The sequence below is a fragment of the Symsagittifera roscoffensis genome, chromosome 5 (assembly GCF_963678635.1).
Source record: "Symsagittifera roscoffensis chromosome 5, txSymRosc1.1, whole genome shotgun sequence".
In the NCBI taxonomy this organism is placed as follows: Eukaryota; Metazoa; Xenacoelomorpha; order Acoela; family Convolutidae; genus Symsagittifera; species Symsagittifera roscoffensis.
The window spans coordinates 17,182,871-17,205,075 of record NC_087066.1 but is presented as its reverse complement, the minus strand read 5'-3'; the positions used below and the strand labels follow the sequence as shown (position 1 = coordinate 17,205,075).

Below are 22,205 nucleotides of genomic sequence, written 5' to 3'. Positions count from 1 at the left end.
TCTTATCCATCTTACATCAAATTAATTTTTTTACCCCGCCCGACAAACACCCCTACTAGCTGAAGAGGCCCTCACTCCTCTGATTCAGCATTTTCACTTGGTCGCTCCAACCCATGCTCCAAACTTTCGATTCGGAGGAGCGATGAGCTGGAAACTCTGGCCATCAGCTGCTATGGCCTCTATTTCTTTGGCTAGTCGCTGTACGAATCCAGGAAACATGGTGTTACCTCCAGACAGGATGATGTTGGAATAGAGATCCGCCTTGAGGTCAGCAGGAGCAGAAGAGATGGCTTTCACAATCTAAAAAGCGTATCAATCCTTAAGTCTGTTTTAAAGCATCATTAAGACTCATAATTTATTATAATAATGAGCAAAATAAATTTGTTGTCAAGAGAAGAGCATTTCGGTAATTATTTACAAAACTATCCAACAAAATCCCATCTTGGGGGAACGCCAAATACTCTGTATTGCTGTCTTGATAAATTTAAGCTAAATGTTTTGTAGTATTAAAAACGTTTTTAAGGGATTTTAGATTGAGTAAAATTTCTAGCAACTCAGCATATAGAAGAATGGTATCGAAACGAAGAAGGCTAGAAATTTGTCCAATGCAAGGCGTTCATCAATGGTGATATGAGAATAAAATGGGGCGAGGTGTGCGATTTGCGTTGAAACCGAGGAATTAAAACATGCCTAAAGTATTTGACTGAAATTTCGCGGTCGAGCAGGTCCAGTCGGCAAATTCCAATTCGACACAGCGACAAAAAAAATGAAAATTTAAAAAATTTTGTTGACCTTTTTTTTAGATCGACAAAATTGATTTTCCGAGCTCAAATTAATTTCTCTTCTACTAAAAAGACCCTGTTTTTGCACAAAAAACAGGTCAAAAAATGCGTTTGTAAGCTCTTTTTGGAAATCGCGTTTTTTCGGCGCGCACTACCCCCTAAAAATTAGCATATGGCGCCTTAAGAAAAATTTTAGGGTCCATCACCAAAAATGAATATCTCAAATAGTACAAAGGGGAAAACTTTGGGTCGGCAGGGGTTCAAATCTCTGAAGAGTAGGTGTCCGCCCCCAACCCTAAATTCAAGACAAGACAATAAGCGTTGTCCAACGGCAATTGTACAATTTTGAGAGCGCCGATTCAAATGGTCACCATGAGGCTACAAGCTTTTTTGCAGATGCCATTTGAAGGCATTCGTTAGGTCAAAATTTGATTTTTTTCGAATGAACTCTGAAATTTTTTTATTGATGAGAGTTGAAATTATTTTTATGCGGATCAAAACGATATAGAAAATGATTTTTATGTTATGATTTTTCTTGAAACAAATTAGTTATTCGTCATAAAAAACTCAACCCAGTTTTTACGCTTTTGCTCAAACTTTTGCTCAAAAACCGCTTTTGTGCAGGTATAGTCTCTAAGTTTATGAGCAGGGCTGTCTAATTTAATTGCTGGGCCAAAGCGAAAGCAAAAAAAGCAAAAAAAAACACTTCAAACAAATTTGAAAAAATATCTGCAATGCTTTCATTTGCGTCACAGCATGCGCACACGCACTCGCATAAAGCATATAAAGCATAACTCTCCGCTTACGCGTTAATAGCGCGAAATATATCACGCGTTAATTGTCCCAAATTGGCCAAAATGGCAATCTTTAAACCCCCATAACTTTACGAAAAATGATCACAGGTAAAATATCTTTTCAAATTTGAGCTCAGGACAACAATAACTTTCGAATGATATAAAAAAATCCGTCAAAAATGGCTAGTTAAAAAGTCGAAGTTTGTCTGAAGAAAAAAAAACCCACCCCGAGCACAAACATTCCGTTATTTTCGTATCGAAAGTCGGAACAAAAATCAGGGGTGACCAAAAAACGAGTTTGGACGGGGCTGAAATCTTTGGAATCTCAAGCCGGCATTTTCCACTTACAAAAAGTAAGCAGTCACACAAAAGATATTTTTTGATAGAGCAAGCTCTATTTTTTACGGATTTGCACAAGTTGTTTATTGAAAAAAGATTTTATATTTACTAATGACAAGACACTTGCTTGCTCTCCAAACTGTTCACAAAAACCAAGAGATTGAAAATTGAAATTGAACACAAATTGGAAAGCTTCAGTCAAGTACAAAATGATCAAGACTGCTCGTATCAGGGCAGAGCCCTGAATGCTCCGACCGCCTTTTAAGGTCTATGAAGCAGTAAGAAAATGAAAAAATTACAAATAATTTAAAAAAAAAAACGAATTTTTTTTTCAAACTTGAGATTTCGTGAAAATCATTCCCTGCACGCCATATAGAGAACAAAGTGATCGACTTCGCTCTTGGCAACAAATCAATTATAGCAAATAGGCATCCTCATCCTTCAAACAATTTGGAACAATTTCCTAGACCGATCAGAACGTCGCTTACTTGTTAACAGCGCGAAATGTATCCTCTGTTAATTGTCCTAATTGGCCGAAATTGCACTCTTCAAACCCTCATAACTTTATGAACTATCTTTTTGAGTTTAAGCTCAGGATAACAATATCTTTTAAATGATATAAGAAAGTTCCGTCAAAAATGGCTTCTCAGAAATTGAAATTAGAAATTTGTCTAAAGAAAAAAACCACGCCGAGCTCATATGTTCCATTAATTTCATTCGAAAGTCGGAACAATTATATAGTCACAGGCAAACTTGCAAGAAAAAAGCACTCAAAAACCTTACATAGTCAAACTCAGTGTTTATACAGAAACATTTGAAAGAATGTCACAAAATTTCCTGAAGTGATATCATTTGGCTGAAAAAACTTTTGTAATGTTGGAATTGTATGACTTAATCAAATTCTAAAGACACATTTTTTGTGGGTCGAAGTTTACTTTGGTCAAAAAAACCTATTGATCAAACACGGCGATTTTGTTTTCCTCAGTCAGTCCGAGACAAAAAAAATTGTTGGTCGATTTTTTCCCGAATCGAAAATTTTACTCTGTCGAACTCATCCGAAAGCTTTTTACTCACTCAAGCATCCACAATTTCCTTTTGTAGTTCGCAAATATTTTGTGCTCGAGTCAAAAGTCAAAATTTCTTCGGTCGAAAATATTGATTGGTCGAAAAGCAGCGAAATACTTGTCTTGGGTTGAGGCGGACAAAGCATGCTATATTGTAGTTGAGTAGTTTAAGAATCTTTTTTTATAAGAGCTTTTTATATTTCATACACAATCGGCCTCTAAAAACAGAGAAAAGGTACCAGATTCTGAATTGGGTCATACTCTTTCGCTGGTCCCCACCCCTGATAACTGAACAAAATTTCAGGCGCCGTAAAGATCTCGTCAGTGAGAACGATTCTGTCGCCGGTCGGAGTGTTGAAGTTGGTTCTTCTGGCGACTTCATTGGTGAAGTCTTCTGCCACGTAACAAATGGCTTCTTTGATTGTGTCTGTTTCTTGGGTAGCTCCTGAGCGCAGTCCCATCAGGCTAGCCAGTGCCTCTGGAAAAGCAACGATGAGTCACAGTTTCAAGCGAAAGTGACTTAATACACCGACGGCTCTGCTTAAGTGCCAATAATTTTGCCAATAATTATAAGTACCCGAGAATGATTCTCTCTTTCTGCATGTCCACCAATGCTGATAATTAGAAAGTTTTTTTTTACAAAGCTTATAAGGCAAGTTAAATTGATGTATCATAATTTCGTTACAGATAAAAAAATAAGTTTAAGGGTAGCAAATAAATATGAATACCAATCCTTGAGTCTCTATTGACAACAGGGGCGGAAACTAAATTACTTACTTTAAATATTATGTGAGACATGACCCTAGAAAAATTTAAAAAGCTCAAACACTTTTCTCAAGGTCAAACTTTTTTCTCAACGTCAAACACATGTCTCAAAGTCACCTGACACATCTTGGCCTCCAATCTCAGTCAGAACTGTCTGGCCTATCATGACACCATCTTTAAATGCAGTTGCTTGTGTCACTGAATGTCCGGATTCCACAACCAAAGCAGTTTGGATTCCCACATTCTTCAGACAAGCTTCAGCTGTGCTCACACTTTCGACTGTTGCTGATCCTAGATACGTCTTGGCCAATGACTTCATTGCTGCAATCGACGAGTCACTAGCTTTCGGACTCATAGTGATGACAACTTTATCTCCAGGAGTTCCCACATTGAGAACTTCTTTGCATGTATAGTCCCAGACCTGGGCCAGTGGTTCTTCTAACTCTGCAAACCCAAGTTGACATGGGTAGTCGATTATGACACCTGGTGTGTCCAAAGCCTCCTGTCCAAAATAAAGCCACTCGTTTGAATTTGAGCCGTCATTTGGTCTGCCGCAGACGTCGGGAACCACAGCTTGCGGTTCACTGTCACCTGGAACTCATTTTAAAAAAATTAGGTAACAGCGCTTAGATTGCAAAACTCAAACAGCGCCCAAACGTTTAACAAAAGACAGTATTGAAGACGAATCTATCCGTGATAGAATCGTATTTTTTCTATCATTCAAAAAAAATTCGAAAAGTCGTCAGTTAGATTGTAGCGCTATATTTTTCTTTTTTTTCTTTCCTTTCCCTCAGACTTGTTTCATTAATTTTCTAATTAAACGCATTCAAAAAAGAGAAATAAGAACAACTTCTTATTTTTATAAATATGGAGAGAAATTAAAAAAAACTGAAATGGTGCTCAAATTGACACAATGAGCACCAGCATTTGGGACAAGAATTATATCTAGACAAAAAAGAAATGGAGGATGTGTGTGTGCTTGAGCACGGAAGAATGTATTTTTTAAATGTCGAGAATTTACCATTGTTAGCTGTAGCATTCGGGAAAAAATTGGGCGATTTGTTTTTGAAAAACTGTCGACGAAATTAATTTGCTGTTGCGAAACAAAAAAACAGAAATGAGTAAATCTGGGTACCAAATTTACTCTGAAATGAACCAACCAGAATCATATATCAGATGAACCAATCAGAGTCGAAGTATAGAAAATTTTTCAAAAATAGCCGATCGTTGTTTTTCTAAGCCAAGACCAATATAAAAAAAAAACAGCTCAAAAATTCAATTTTATGGCATGTTTTTTGTAGGTTTTGGCCAAAATAGCAAAAAATGTAAAAATGTTGTTTTTCTTAGGCTCACTAGGCTCCAATGGCGGCGAAGGTGTCTTTAAAAAATATTGGTCGGTCTAGCCGAAATTAGATGCTGTAAAATAGAACCAATAGGTAACTCTTTGGTGGTCAGTGGATCAAGTCTTTTTCTTTTTGCTGCAAAATTACTACTGCTTGAAACTGCTCAGCTGCAATTTCGTACCTTGCAAACTTATTCTTGCTCGAAAAATTTTGAGGCCTGAAGGGAAAAAAATAAGGTCGATCTCACCTGCAAATCCAGCCTTGACCAGTCCAGATCCGCTGTCAATCACAATAGTGGTCTGCAAACTAACCTGCAGTAGACAAGCTAAGAGAACCACTCGTACCATTTTTCGAAAAGCCATTTAGAATTGCCACTTATTTGTTTTCGAATTGAATTTAAATGATTAACTGTGTTATTACCATTAGAGCAAAAAATGATGAAAAATACCGAAGTACTGTGTTGTATTTTAAGGGAGGAGTAAAAAAAACTTGAGGAGTTTGATTTTTATTTTAAGAAAACAGATGTTATATTAGATGTCGTTTCTCAACTAGAGCGCCGACTCAGCCTTTTGAAAAGATAAAAACAACAACACAATGAACTTTGATGTTTTGAATACACGCGATAAACATGGACACCAGGAAGTTTGTGATAGTGTAACAGTATCAATGTAGGTACTTATAAACTCGAGTTTTCTTGTTTAATTGGTATTTTTGAACATGGAATTAAGGACAAGTTATCTTCTAGCTCCTCTCTATCTCTCATCGATGGTTGTCAGTTTTTGATGGCAAAACCCTTGAGAGACGACTTTTTTGCTCATGAAAACTGCTTTGTAAGCGAAACAAAAAAGATGACCATTTTTTGTAAGTTAAAATACATAAGATTCTATTCAGGGGCGAATTTAGGGGTGGACGCTTCTTTTCCTCAGGGATTGGACCCCCTGCCGACCCAAAGGGTCCCCCTTTGGTATTTTTTAAGAAATTTGTTTTTGGCCGACCGACCCTAAAACTTTTGTAAAGGCGCCTTTGCCGCCAAAAAATACTATTTTTGAGGGAGAGCGCGCGCCAAAAAAACGCAATTGCTTTGTCAAAATTTTCCAAAAGTTCCCAAAAACGGCTTTTTTACCTGTTTTTTTAAAGAAAATTTGGCCAAAACAGCGTCTTTTTACTGCTTTGGCAGAGCTCGAAAAATAAAAAAAAGGTCGTCAAAATTTCCGAAAATTTTTTGAAAATCCGCCACCCTCTCGAGAAAATCCTAGATCCGCCCCTGATTCTATTGAACAATTAACCCCTAGTTGCCTTTCAAGACAGGGGAGGCCATACTTCAGTAGAATATTTAATAAAATCAAGCGATTTTTTCAACCAATAATACTGCAAGAAAAAGTGAATTGATCAAAAACTAGACTGCTCTTACGGCAACAGCTGCTGCATATAGCAAATGCCATGTCATAAAGGATGAAAACCGCCAGTTAATAAGAGGAGGAGGGTAAAACTGATGTTGCCGATAAGAGGATGGGTTTGATTCATTGTTAGGTACCATGAGGGGGTAATTATTGAATAGAATTTTTGTTTTTAAGATTCTTTGTTAAGCAGATAACCTGCTAGGTAAACTCTTTGTTTTTAAGATTCTCTGTGTAGGTAGATTCATTGTCAAGTAGATAAATTGCTTTTGTATCAGAAACTTTTCAGCAGACAATCGTCAACTTACATAACTCCGATATAAAAGGTCACCATGGGGCAACTAGGCTTAGACATGTGATCCATGAAATCAAGGCTTTCTCAGAACACAAAGCTTTCTCAGAATGGGCTGGATTTTTATTTTTTCAAAAATTAACCAAAATTTCAATGATTTTTTTCATGTCGCCCAAACTGAAAACCTAATTTTTTTCTTTAATTTATTTATATCACAATAATAAATGATGAAATGGTTTACGAATTGAGCACAATACTATAAATATATAAATATTTACCATAAATATTTATTATAAAACTACAAAAGCGCCGTTATTTCGAATGATCACCAAAAAGCTGCAAGCTTATTTTAAGGTGCCATCTGAAAGCAGTTTGGAAAGTGCAAATACCATTTTTTGTTTTTATCCAGTTGAATCATAACAAGTTACAAAAACCTTTTTCTTTGAATTAGAAAAAAAAACTGTAGTTCGAAATCGTAAGAAAAACTGATTGAATTTTTTATGATTTTGTTTCATTGATTGTTACACGTCGAAAAAAGTCAACAAGTTTTACCAAAGAACATTTGCCCAGAGTTCACTATCGTGCAGGAATAAGAGTAGTATAGCTAATTTACACTGGGATCGGGGGGGGTGGGTGTTTTTGACAGTGTTTTTCAATGCTTGTTTAGGAGACTTCTTTTTCATAGCGACATCAATCAGTTCTGGCGCTGCACTCATCAAAAGTTCTTTGCCCAGTTTTTTCGCAGCCGGTAGAATAACCCGTCGTGCAAACGGTATAGCAGCACGACCAATACCAGCAGCCAAAGCGCCAAATCCACCGCCGCGTTGTCGGTAGTGTCCAGAGAAATGAGGAAGTGAAGCTTGCTTTGCATAATATTGTTCCATTGGTTTTCAATCAAAGCGCTTGAATTTTAGAGTCAACAGAACTTTACCAGTTCCTGCAAAGGGCACTAGTCTCCCAGTTTCTGTGCGCAACTGTACCGATTTTGATTGTACAGATGAAGTGAATAATTTTTTGTAGTCTAAATTAGTGATGTTTTTTCGATGATTAGGTTCAATGCTGCAGGCAGTACCGTTTTTGATGCGTCGATTTGAATCAATGACGCGTAACAATGGGGCCTTTGCATCACCAACAGTTTGGTATTGAATAATGTCAATATAGACAAAAATTAGACTTGTACCACTTGATAAGTCATATGGGAAATGAGATTCGTACAGTTCGTTTCCCTCATAAGATGCATCGAAGGAGGGTATCATTTTGTAACCAATGTGATATTCACCGTTCTCATCAAGCTTTGCATTGTAGCCTAACAGACTGGGTATTTGGACTCTTGAGAATGAGATTCCTTCATTTGCATTCATCCAAATGCTCATGCTATTCGTGATTTCTTGAGGACTCGCATCAAAATGAATTTTGTCTTTGAGTTTTGTTTTTATCTCATTAATCAATTGTTCTATAAAAGTGTACTCTCCTGATTTGATAAAAAATTTTTCGCCATAGTAGGGTCTGGAAATTGTATTCCGATTGCCAGCGTTGGATTTACTGGCTACTACTTCGGATGCTCTGAAGTACGTAAATTCCTCATCAGTAACATTGTTTAATTTTGTGGGGAAAATTATTTTTGAGAGAACAACTCTCCAATCTCCGTCTAAAGCTATTTCTTCTTTACAAAAATTTTTAAAACTGGCCAAAGTGTTGTCTGGGAAATAATCCATTGATGCTGTTGAAATCAAATGTACAGTAAACTCATCACTGCCCATTTTCGTTATAATCAGCTTTGTTTCCAATTAAACTAAGTTCTTTTTCATAAAATTTTCCGCTGATTTCTTCCTTTTCCGCATCAATGAGACTGTATGTTGGAGGGTTTACAGTAGGAATGGCAACTACTTCAAAAACTTCGTCTGTGAAAATCTGCTTGTAACCTTTTCTAAAAGGCAAGTCAGTCTTCGCTATTCGCACATAGTCACCAACATAACATTTTGGTTTCTGTACCAACTTCGATGAACTGTTTGCAATTAATGAAACTAAAGCAGGTACATGTTATCTTGTGACCTTGTTTGGAGCCAATTTTGTTACTCTATTAACGCGTGAATTAATTGTTTGAACAAAACTTTGTAATTTTTCAATATAACTGTAAGTCCATTCAAACTCCAAGTACTTTTAGATAATACTTTTCAGCAATCGAATGTTTCTTTCGGTAAACGCTGATTTTTTTTCACTGTGGTATTTTATTTGATGATTTCTCGTTTAATACATAACTTTTCGAACTCTCCTTTAAACTCGGTGCCTTTATCAACCCAACCTTTTTTTGGTTGTTTTGTTTTGATCATTTTTTTGAAAGCTTCGGTTGTTTCCTTAGCATATTTGCTCTTCAGGGGTTCCACTCGTAAGTAGCGAGAGAGACAATTGACAGCAACTAACAAATATCGTACCCCTCGGTTATATTTAGCCAATTTATCAACATAAGCCAAGTCAAGAGACCAAATTTTGTTGATATCGTTAACAATCACTTTTAGCCGAGGATATGCTTTACGAAACAATCCATACTTTGTATGTGATGCTTGAGATCTCCGAAATTTTTAAACTTTTTTGGTGAGAGTTGACTAGCAATTGTTAAATTTTTAACGCTACCAAATGCAGCTGGACCTTTCGTGTAGAGTAATTTTAGTTTCTTTTCTTCACTGTTAGTAGGATTTCCATTCTTTTGTTGACGTCGTCGCAAACGATTCTTTACTGCTTTCATAGTTTTTATCATCGTCGTCATCGTCGTCGTTGGTGGTGGGGAAAAACTCTTTTTTCTGGGTTTTTCTTTTATCGGGTTGCTTGGTGTTGGGTTTGAGAGTTTTCGATCGAGTCTTCGGAGAGGAGGATTTTGATCTCTTCGAGTCCTCAGTTGTCGGGTTGTCGTCGGAGACAAAGGACGAAGAAGTTGAGGGCTTGGCTGCTTCGCTCTTAAGCGAGCGGAGAATCTGTTTGGCATAAGTGTTGGACACTCAGCTAGGATCAAGATTCAGTTCTTTCAAAATTTGTGGATAAAAAACACCCTCAAGTTTTTTTGTGTTTTGCTGTGTATCGTACAAAAAGGATTCAATTTTAACGAGTGTTGGTTTTCCTTGAATTAGAACATATCCGTCAACGTCTAAAGTCAAGGATTCAACTTTGAACAACTGCTTTAGCACTATGTTTGCCCTTTCCAATTTATTAGCTTCCAATAGCTCTTGAATGGATTCCATAACCTTTCGAAACACTTCAGCGGTTTTTTCATTACTTTTTTCATCGTTTTTTTCTATTCTCTTTGAGCTTGTCTGCTGCAGTGAATTGTGTGATTCAAAATTTTTTTCTGCTTCATCATCACCATCACCACTGAAATTAGTAAGTGCAGATAAATTTCTTTTTCGAAGATTTGGTACTACATTACTAGGGCTTAAAGGAATAGGAGATGTTGGGTTTAATGGTGGTGGAGAGTCACGGCTGATATTTCGTTCTCGAAATCGTTGTATGTAATTGAGTTGAGATGATTTGTCGTTAATTAATGGATTATGAAGGATTTGAGATTGTGGTGCAGTTCTTTCATCTGGAGCATATGTTTTTCGAGGAATGAGGATGAATTCATCAGCATACATGCCTGAGGTTCTAGTTTTTCAGGTAAATGTAACACGATTCTCCGATTGATTTAACCAGTGAAATATTGTTTGCCAAAACTTTTCGTTTTTCTCGGATACTAAACTTAGGGTCAACAATTTTTCCAAATGGTATTTTCTTACTCTCGATGAAACTTTTGTTAGCTGGAACATGTCCCAGAAAAACATTCACAAAACAATCGCAAAGAAATCTAATAAAATTTGAATCAGCTCCTGTAAAAATTGATCTACAATAGCGACTATTGAGCATTTGCTTCAATATACATAATTCTTTCTCTTTCATTTTCAAGAGATGTGATAACTGCTTTTGAGGATGGTAAATAGAAAATGGTTGGTGATGGTGGAACTATGTTTGACGAATAACGAAGATATTCTGAAGTTTTGGGATCCAAGTCTATCAACAGATGACCAAAATCTTCTCTCGTTGCCAACTGATACGCATGACGGAGGAATTTTGCATTATTCAACTGTCTGCCTAAATAATCAATTTGTTGAATGTCTCGAGGTGATTTGAACAAAATTAAGTGAGTTGTATTCAAATCTATTGTACGTGATTGCTTACTTTGCTGAAATAAATTGTGCTTGACATAAATAACATGAACATTTTTATGTAGGCCTGCTGTAGCTAATTTAACAAAATCTTTTTCATTAAAAATTTCTTCACAGGTATCATCAAAGACAATCATACAATCCCGTAAAATATTAACAATTTCAAAGCTGGACAATTTTATAAATTCAATATCAAATTTGTTGTGAGAAACAAAGGAACGGTATTTGGGTTGATCGTGAAGATAAAAATAAAAAATTTTGTTATACGATGGATAGAATGTACCTTTGAGAAGCATTTGAAAAATTCAATCAGTTTTTGCCAGATCCCGAGGGACCTGAAACGGACATAAACAGACGATCTTTTGTTGAAATGATCTCATTCATTATTATAACTTGGGATTGGGTAACATGTAACCAACTATACTGGATAGTATTGAAAGCCAAATGGCAGTCTCGTCACAACTCAGATTGTAAAAAGACAATTTTGAAATAGATAAAGAGAGCAAAATGAAAATGAAACAGACTTGTGTGAAAAAGACAACTTCTGCAGACGGAAGAGAAAAAGAATTACAAAATTTCCCAGATCTGTTTTCGTGAGATAAAGACTGTTCGACACCACCAATGTCTACAAAATCGCAATCATTGTTCTCGACAGTGGTGGCTTCTTCAATTTCCATGTTTACTGGAAGACTTTTTTTGCTTATTTGTATCAAGGTTGATAGTTACAACTGCATACCAATCGCCTTTTTTTCTCTCTGATCTATTGCCGTTTGATTTGTATTTTATTATATATCTTGCTATGTTTTTGTCTGTCAGAAGTATCCGAACAATTTTTTCTACGTTTCCGGTACTGATTTCGTCTAATAACTCTTTTGGTAAATTCTCACCTGTTTAACTCACATTTTGTGTGTTTTCTTTTGGCAAAAAATTTTTTTGAAATTTTGAATTTTCAAACACGACATGTTAGCAACTAGTAATCACGCAAGATCAAAAGAAAATGAAAACAATCAATAAATATATTTATTATGATTCACAAAACTTGGCATATATATGTGATTCGTCATTTCGGTTCAACAGGCAAATCAACTCCTAGTTCAATGAAGAAAAACTCATATTTTATGAATTTGTCATGGTTGCAATTAGATTTGAACTTTACAAAAAAATGAGCAGCAACTCTGATAGTGGCTTGAACTAAATGTATTTCCTCAACGTTATCAGTTTTGACTAATTCTTTCAGTTCAGCTGGAAGCTTATGGTCATGCAAATGGATTTGTCTTCTCTCTCCCAGCTGAGGTTGCAGCCCTTCCAGGTTGAGATTGAACAACGGAATTGACTGGCGAAATTCCTGGAGTCTGGACATTGTACAGGTGAAAGTAGTCAAGAACTGTAATAAATTTCCGTAAATTGTCGATTTCGATATCGTTCAGTGTAATTTGTTCGAGTTTTTGCAGGAGTGGTTTTCCTCGACAATCTAAAATGCCTGTCCGCGTAAGAGTAACTTTAATTCTTGGTGTTAAATTGTTTTCAGGAAACTGATTAGTCATTGAAGCGTAAACCACCAAATTTGGAGACAAAGTTGTTTGCATCATTGGACAGTTCATTTTGTAACCAATCGAAAAAAACTTTGGATTTTCTACGTGTGCAATGCTTTAATAATTGATGCGAGGGAAGTAAATGAGAATGTCGTTTGCAAATATGTTTTTCTTGACCCAATAACTGTTCAATCTTTGGGCATCCAATATCTTCCAAATTTGTCACGGGTAATTTCAAGTATTCAGCTAATAAAACAGATTTTTGTGTACTTTTAGCAAAAAAATGGGAATTTGGGTTCCTCAAACGAATGCTGTCAAAAATTTGATCCAAGTATGAGTAAGGGTATTCACCTTCGTCCCAACGAAGCGCGTGTAGAAATTTAGATACCCAATTGTACGCTTTTTTCTCTTCTTTTGATAAATTGTTGAATTGAACTGGTGGCCGAAAATGAATTGTATCAATTGTATTAGCAGAGCAAACGGAAAGTTCCTTTATAATCAAAGGTTTCTTGCCACATTTAAATCCTTCAATATCTAAAATAATGAGATGGTTGAAAAACAATTTTTTAGTTTTCTTTCTTTGGGTTAACATGACTTTCACTCAACATTCCAACAAACGAAATAACTTTGGTTTGAATGTTTTAAGAAATAAGCAAAACGCAATACCTGTCACGTGACCCAGGTAACAGTTTTTTATTGGACAAGGCAAAACATATGTGTACCCAGGACCGGTATGATTTTTTTCTTGCAAATATCCCGCTGCGTCATGCAATATAGCATGTATTCTAAGAAATTTGAAATGTTTCAAGTGTTTGTCGAGCGACGAATTGTTTATTCCAATTAAACCACCATATGGTCTGTTTTTCAAAACAAAATCCAAATTAATATCAGCATCCAAATACAAACAAGTAGCTAAAAAATACTGAAATCTGACTGATTTGTCTGGATATTGAGATTTTAAGTCAATAAAAATTTCATGAATGAGTTTTAAATCGAAAGTTGAAATCATTTTTACTGAACTCAATATAATAGAAAAGGAATAATGAAAAGTATCAATTAAAACTTAACTTTCTCTTCAACAATAAATTTCACAAATAGCACATCAGTATCTACATCAAGTTTTCCATATCCATTTGTCAAAATATCCATTATTTTACAAAAAGTGGCAGAATGGGGTCCATTAATTAAACTTTCAAATCTTTTCAAAGTTTCTGTATTCATCTCATCTGCTTGAACATGTCTGCTTTCTGTATGTTTCTTTGAAACTGAAGTCGAAATTCTTACGGATTTGTTTGACGACGACGATGCAGCAGGCGTAACTGTGTTATCAATTCTCTTCTGTCCCCCAACGGCCGGAGATTTCTTGCAAACGTTTTGATTTGGTGAAGTTTGTTTGTTAGATGATGTTGCAGAAAGCAATAAATTGGGTAAACGTTTTTTGATTGCACTGAAATCTAACAAATCGAGATTGGCTGCAACAGGTTGTGCTGAATAAGTGAGAGCCAGTTTAAGCTTGTCGAATAACTCACCGTTTCCTTTGACATCTTTAGCAGGAGAAACTAAGTATTTGAAGCAAGTGAAAATACAAGGAACACTGAAACATTATTTGGAAGGAAAAATTTGGTTTAATTGTTCCTCTGAATCTACTTGAATCAATATATGGTAATGAAATTTTTTTTTCATTCTCGACTGAAAAAGGGCAATATTCAGATTTGAAGTGGCTTCCAAAAGCATAATTTTTAAAAGCAGATAAATTAGGAACTTTTTCAGTAATAACAAATTTGAAATTTGGTTGAAATTTTTTGAAATAATCAGGTAACACAACTTCGAACATAGCTTCTGCCATTTTGTAAAGGAAAATCAATTCGAGTCGTGCTTGAAATCGTTTGTGTTTGAGGAAATTTGAGATTTCCTGGCTCGTTTACAATTAGACTGTGGTTTGTCTTTGTTTTCAACAGTATCAGAAATTTCACTTGTTTGCGCTCGGATTGACTTTCCCGATTTTAGTAATTTTGAAAATTCATCGCTGCTTAAGGAAAGCCTTTGTACACATTCAAATTTAGCGCATTCAGTTGCTTTTTTAAAAACATTCAAGAATACATAAGTTCCAGTTTGGTCATATGTTTTCAATGTAGCACGCACTAATCTTTTACTGTTTTCCGAAATGTCGAAATAGCAGTCGCCAAATTCTTTATCTGCATTTGCTGTGGTGCTTGTTTTGGTTTTATTCATTGTAACGAGTAAATTTTCAAACTAACTTGATTTAAAACTGAATAGAAAGAAATGAATGGTTCCGATTGATTGTATATGTCGCAAAAGAAAGCGTTGTATCTATTTTAATTTACATACACATGTACTTTATATGGCAAAGATATTGGATTGCAATTTGGTTCAAATGGATTGGTATTTTGTGCATGTACAACTGATAAGAGTTTCTATGGGTGTCAAAGGTCAAAATGTTTAAACGTTATTTTTGATACAAGCTTTTTGTTTGAATGTAATTTAGATAAACATAGAATACCATGCAAGGTAACATAAACATTTTACACGCCGTCCTTTATTAAACTGAATAAAAACGACATAGGAGGTCTTGAAATTTATAATTTTAGAAGAACCAATCCCTATTTTAATCTCTTGAGGCGTTTTCACAATTCATTTCAGTTTCTTTTCTTTCCGCGTTACGTTTGTCTTTTTCTTCCAACTTTTCTTCAAAAATGCCTTGTTATCTTATTGCCGGATATTCCAATCACGAAAGAAGCATTTTTTATGAAACTGTTCACGGTATTTTTGTAGCAATAATTAACGAAGAAAAAGTTTCAATTCTGATGAGTGGACTTGTACACATCACATTATGATTCCCAAATTTTTTTTACATTTATTAAGTAAACTTTCCTTAAAAAATTCGAAGAAAGACGAAGAACTGAATATAAAGTATTTGAGTTACCTTACAAACTCTGGTAAATATACGGATCCTGACGAGCCTCTTGCTCTTCAGGTTGATATTTCGACTTTATCAAAACCAGTTAAAAAATTTTTGTATAAATACGATTGTGATGTTACTCCGATGTGGGAAAACCAGTTAGAATACTTTGAAGAAATTGAATTTTTTGATCGTTTATGGGGAATGGAACAGATTGAATCACCATTGCTAGTTACGCCGAAAGCTGATCCTTCTCCTACAGTGTCACCATGACTTGATGAACCAGATTCTACAACTGCAACTCGCACCCCCGAAGCGACAGTGAGTAATCAAATGGAAAATTTGACTCCTTCTCTATGCCTTGCACCAAAGAAAAAGAGAAAGATAACAACACTAGAAAAAGCTCAGGAGTATTTAGACCTTATTTAATTTTATTGAACTGTTGTTGCGTTTGATTGATTTTAATTTGGTTTTATTGTTTATAAAGATTTAAACTTAAAACTCAGATTGATATTTAATAGATTTCATTTGGTGTCCTCATGTATAAACATTTTGTAAATTAAAACTCTCAGCCTCCTAATGCTTTACTTATCAAGTTGCTAGGAAAAGAAGAGCATAATAAGTCATTTTATAACCGAATGTTCGACAAGTCTTCAATCAAAATACAAAAAAGAACTTGAATTTTAAAATCTCGGAAAAATGTTGAAAATTTTTATCTCGTAAACTTGAGATCCTATAGTCTTTAGACCTCTGATCAAAATTAATTAACCGTGGTCGTGAGCAGTATTTTGATATATTTCACGACTATGTTCAGACCATTCACTGAAGAGATACAGACATTTCATTTTCGAAAAGCCTCATCCTATATCAATTTTCTAACTTTTTGTTACACGGTCCGAATATTGTCTTCCGACCACTCATATTGCTTCTCTCGGCAAGCTGGACATTTTTGAGCTAGGGTGCCGACACTGTACAACATCTAGTTTGGGAGATCATCATTTTTTGTACAAATTTTATATATTTTTTTCAAGTTTTGTTTCTATTTTTTTTTGCGGAAACATATAAATTGCTCTATGGATTGTAAAAATTTTACCTAAGTGAGAGACGTTAAGTCTTCGATGAAAAGTTTGGGAAAGTGTCAACATGATAATGTATATATGATAATGTTTAAGGTACATGTTTTGTTTAAGAAATTAATATTTTTTCTTCTTTTACCTTATTCACGGTTAATTAGTCTTCACCATGTCTAATGAGTTTTTTTTTACTTTGCAACATTAATGGTTAGTGAGTCTTAATACCAAAAGACATGTTGTAGTCTATTCAGTTCACATGTTCAAGCCATTAATAAGAAATCGAAAATGTTTTTTTTTTCAGATTATTGTTATTAATGTTTAACAACTTAATTAATGTATTGTCTCTTTTAATTGATTTTTGTGGACTGAAACCGATCGGAAGAAACAATATTTGATCATGATAACGAATAAATTCAATATTTAATTAGAATTTACAAATTATTGGCAATCAAAACTTTTGGCGGGACTTTTAAATTGAATTCAAATTTTGGCGGGCGATTGCCGTTTAAACTCAAATTATAACGGGATTACATGTAGCATATTTTCAAATTCATCCAATCCCATGAAGTCGTGTTATGTATATGAAAGTTTGTACATGATAACGAATAAATTCAATATTTATTTTGATTTTACAAATTATTGGCAATCAAAACTTTTGGCGGGACTTTTAAATTGAATTCAAATTTTGGCGGACGATTGCCGTTTAAACTCAAATTTGAGCGGGATTACATGAAGCATATTTTCAAATTCAACCAATCCCATGAAGTCGTGTTATGTATTTGAAAATTTGTTCTAATACGAATTTTATTTGCAAACTTCTATTTCTCTGGAACACTTGATAATGAATCCTGCAAAATACAAATGTAATTTTTGTCCAATACTTTTCACATTTAAAACTAACCGAACCAGACATGAACGAAATTTTCATGCTATGGAAAAAGGTATTCCAATTTACATGTGTAATGATTGCCCTTTCACATCGTTATTGTTATCTTCTCTTGAACAACATTTTATTTCAACTCATGAGAGCATAGCCAATTTATGTGAATATTGTAATTTAGGCTTTGTTTCTAACAATGAACTCAATAACCACATGATTACTCTTCATAGTTTACCTGTCGCTACTAGTAACAATACTGCATCCATCAGCAAAAACGAAACAATTGCCCCAAACATGAATGTGAATGACATTGAATTACATGAATCTGCTTTCAATGGTACCCTGAAAATTTTTCTTATTCCTGGTGATGATAGTGTAGATATATTAAAATTTATGTCTAAGCACAAAGAACAAATCCAAAATTTGATTTTGGCAAACGGTTTCCAATGGCCCCAAAAAGTTCAATTTTCATTAAATTTGAGTTTACAAAAGCCGTCAGTGATCAATGACGAAGATCTGAACAGCCCCACTCAAAATGAGCTTGTTGACATTTATGTTAATTCCCTTATGGTTCCGATTCTATCCGACGGACTTGCGGATGGAACGTTTTATGAAATGGTCGATAGAATGCAATCGGTGCTTCATTCATTTGCTTCATACGGAAGCGGATGGGTTTTACAACAAGTGGTTAGATTTTTTATCAAATTTGGTAAAATGAATCCCATTCGAGGGTCATCACATATAACATTACCATTAAAAATTGCAAAATCCAGTCATTTAATTAATATTCGCAACCATGATGACCATGACTGTTTTAATCTTTGTTTTACTGCTGCTTATCACCTTCATTATCGTTTGAATTTAATTGTTGGAAGATAAGAAGATCCAGCTGCTGAAAAAACATGCCCTGCAACTTACAGAACGAGCAACGCCAAAAAACCAATCGGTGAGTTTCCAACCTCAATGAGTTTCAGAGATATACCCGAATTTGAACGTTTGAACAAAGTTCGTGTCAATGTGTTTCTTTATGAAAAAGGAGACTTGGTGCCTATGTTGATATCAAAAAATGAGTCTGAAGATACATTCAGTATGGATCTTTTATTATCTTTTGTTATTTGAGCCGGGTAAACATCATTTCGTGTTAATAACTAACCTGTTAAGATTCATATGTGAAATCAAAAGTTATAAATTCCGGACCTTCATGCGCCTGTGTCGGAACTGTTTTCACATAAGTTATAGCGAAGAAGCGAACAAGATGCATCAAAGATCATGCAAAGAACATGAACCTGCAGTAATAAAAATGCCATCCGCTGAAGATGGAAGCAATAAATACAAATTCAACAACTATGCAGCACTTAGTTTTGTTCCTGTCGTTATCTACTTCGATTTCGAATCGTTTTTGAAACCTGTAACCACATGCAATAACAACCCGAACACTTCGTTGTCTAGGATCTTAGAAAAACATGAACCCTCTGGTTACTCTCTGTGTGCGATTGAACATGGTTCTTCAAAACCATACTTCTTTGATTTAAACAGTAGTGAAAAATGTATACCAAAATTCATCGAGCAGTTACACATAATAGCAAAACAAATCTACCAACAAAAAAAATCGATACCCAAACTATATTGGCAATCGATCTATCCTGAAGCAGGATGAAGCCACCTCATGCTGGTTGTGCCTAGCAGAGTTTGTTGAAGGTGAAACAAACTGTTTGGACCACTGTCACTACAGTGGTGAATTCCTAGGGTGGGCGCACTCAAAGTGTAACCTAGCGCGACGAAAGGTGCAATATACACCAGTTGTTGGACACAATATACAAAATTATGATCTTCACCGTATTTGTTTTGCCTTGGGTGAGTTGGAACCAACGAGCACGATCCAAGTCATACCCGCAACAGATGAGAAGTATATCTCACTAAGCATTGGTGTATTGGTTGGCATTTACACGCGAACAAATGGTGTTAAGCAAAATGTCTTGAATACATGCGACTCATAGACTCATGTAAGTTTTTGAATTCTTCGTTACAAAAACTTGTTGATAATTTACCAGCTGATAAGTTCTTTATACTAGATGAACACTTCAAACAAGCTGATGAGAGTTCTCGCGCACTTCTAAAGAGGAAAGGTTTTTACCCTTATTCCTATATGTCAAATCGATTAAAGTTTGATGAACAAAATCTGCCACCACTCAGTGCATGGGGAAACTCATAAGAAGGAGGAAAAATCAGTGTTAGTGAAGAAGATTTAAAACATGCTCAAACAAACTTCGATAAATTCAATTGCATAAACTTAGAGCAATATCACAATCTCTATCTCACATGTGATACTCTTCTTCTCGCATGTGTTTTTGAAGAGTTTCGTTCGATAACTCACGCAAGCTACGGATTAGATTGCGCGCATCATTTTACTGCGTCGAATCTTGCGGGAGATGCTTTCAAGAGGATCTGTAACGCTGATATTGAACTTCTTTCGGAAAGAGAGCATTTAGAAATGGTGGAAAATATGATGCGAGGTGGGACAGCATCTGTTTTTGAAAAAAGAAAATTCAATGCAAACAACCCGTACATGAATGAAAAGTACAACCCTCAAGAAAAAACAACTTATGGCTTCATGTTGGATGCAAATAATCTATATGGAGGTGTTATGCAAATGCATAAATTACCAGCACGGGACTTTGAGTTAATCCATGTTAAGGAATACGGTGAAGTTAGTACAAGCAGTGAAACGAGCCTTGATGAAATATTGGCAACTCCAGAAGATTCAGATATTGGTTTCATTCTTGAAGTAGATCTCGAGTACCCTCAAGAACTTCATGAATCCCATCGAGACTATCCTTTAGCACCAACCAAAGAAGTGGTGCCAGAGAAGTGGTTAAGTGATTACCAATGAGATCTGGCAGAACAAATGAAAAGCAATGATATTTATCGAGTTGCTCCTGGCAAAATAAAAAAACTGCTTCAGACATTGCATAACAAGAATAATTATACAGTACAAACTCTTACAACTCTATGTTCGGTTGGGTTTGAAAATAACGAAAGTACATAGAGTTTTAAAGTTCAAGCAAGAACTATGGTTAGAACCCTATATAACCCTAAACACAAACAAAAGGAAATCTGCACGAAACAAATTTGAAGAAGCACTGTACAAATTGTTGAATAATTCTGCATATGGAAAAACATGCGAATCGAAAAGAAAAAGAGTGAAGGTTAATATTGTACATAACGCTGAAGAAACAATGCAACAAATTTCTGCTTTTAACTTCAAGACATTTAAAATATTTGGTGATGATTTAGCGGCCTTGACGTCAGCACCACGAGACATTAATTGGAATGTACCTACCATAGTAGGAGCATGCGTGCTTGAATTCGCTAAATTTGAAATGTATCGGTTTCACTATGAAATTATGAAATCAAACTTTGACTGTCGATTGCTTTACTTCGATACCGATAGTTTGCTTTACGAAATAGAAACCGAAAAGAATGCAGATTTTTACGAAATTTTGAAAAACAAATCCAACATTATTGACGAATTCGATTTCTCAAATTATCCCGAAAACCATCCCCTGTTTAACAAGCAAAACAAACTGACAGTTCTCAAATACAAAGATGAGTTCCCAGCCGACACCATCACGGACTTCATTGCTTTAAAACCCAAGTTATACTCAATCGTCTCTCTAAGTGAGTACTTTCAATTACTCATCAAAATTTGTTGAAAAAATTAGAATTTTTTTTTCAATTTGTTGACAAAAAAAATTGGGAAAACCAAAAACTCTCGAAAAAAATCTTTTCCAAAATTTGGGAAATTTTTTTTATGAAAAAATTGTCGAAAAAAAAATTTGGGAAAATTTTTTTTTTTGAAAAAATTGTCGAAAAAAAAATTGGGAAAAGTTTTTTTTCGAAAAAAAATTTGTCGAAATTTTGTGAAAAAAAAAGTTTCGAAAAAAATTTTGTTGAAAATTGGGGAAAAAAATTTGTCGAAAAAAAATTTGGGAAAAAATTTTTTTCGAAAAACAATTTGTCGAAAATTTGTGAAAAAAAAAAATTCGAAAAAAATTTGTCGAAAATTTCGGGAAAAATTTTTTTTCGAAAAAAAATTTCAATGTATTAACGATTAGTAATCATTTATTCATTTTATATAGATCATCGTAAGCTTTCAGCTAAAGGCATTTCCAGGGCAACTCAAAATCTTCTTACTCATCGGAAGTATGAAGAAACTCTTGAGATGGGTAGTCTCTATCGAGCTGAAAACACCCGAATTGCATCTGACCGTCATGTTCTGAATACTGTTCGTACGAATAAGATAGCATTTTACGACTATGTTCAGACCATTCACTGAAGAGATACAGACATTTCATTTTCGAAAAGCCTCATCCTATATCAATTTTCTAACTTTTTGTTACACGGTCCGAATATTGTCTTCCGACCACTCATATTGCTTCTCTCGGCAAGCTGGACATTTTTGAGCTAGGGTGCCGACACTGTACAACATCTAGTTTGGGAGATCATCATTTTTTGTACAAATTTTATATATTTTTTTCAAGTTTTGTTTCTATTTTTTTTTTGCGGAAACATATAAATTGCTCTATGGATTGTAAAAATTTTACCTAAGTGAGAGACGTTAAGTCTTCGATGAAAAGTTTGGGAAAGTGTCAACATGATAATGTATATATGATAATGTTTAAGGTACATGTTTTGTTTAAGAAATTAATATTTTTTCTTCTTTTACCTTATTCACGGTTAATTAGTCTTCACCATGTCTAATGAGTTTTTTTTTACTTTGCAACATTAATGGTTAGTGAGTCTTAATACCAAAAGACATGTTGTAGTCTATTCA

General features: G+C 34.9%; 1 protein-coding gene across 1 annotated transcript; it reads right to left on the bottom strand.

Annotated features, from left to right (window-relative positions):
• Positions 1-5,609, bottom strand: LOC134846395 (actin, cytoplasmic-like). Its single transcript, XM_063863730.1, has 4 exons — positions 5,335-5,609; positions 3,862-4,335; positions 3,219-3,457; positions 1-300 (listed from the first exon to the last, which is right to left on the bottom strand). Exons 1-4 carry the CDS (start codon positions 5,447-5,449, stop codon positions 94-96), a joined length of 1,035 nt encoding a protein of 344 aa, XP_063719800.1. The 5' UTR covers positions 5,450-5,609; the 3' UTR covers positions 1-93.
• Between the last annotated feature and the right edge of the window lie 16,596 nt (positions 5,610-22,205).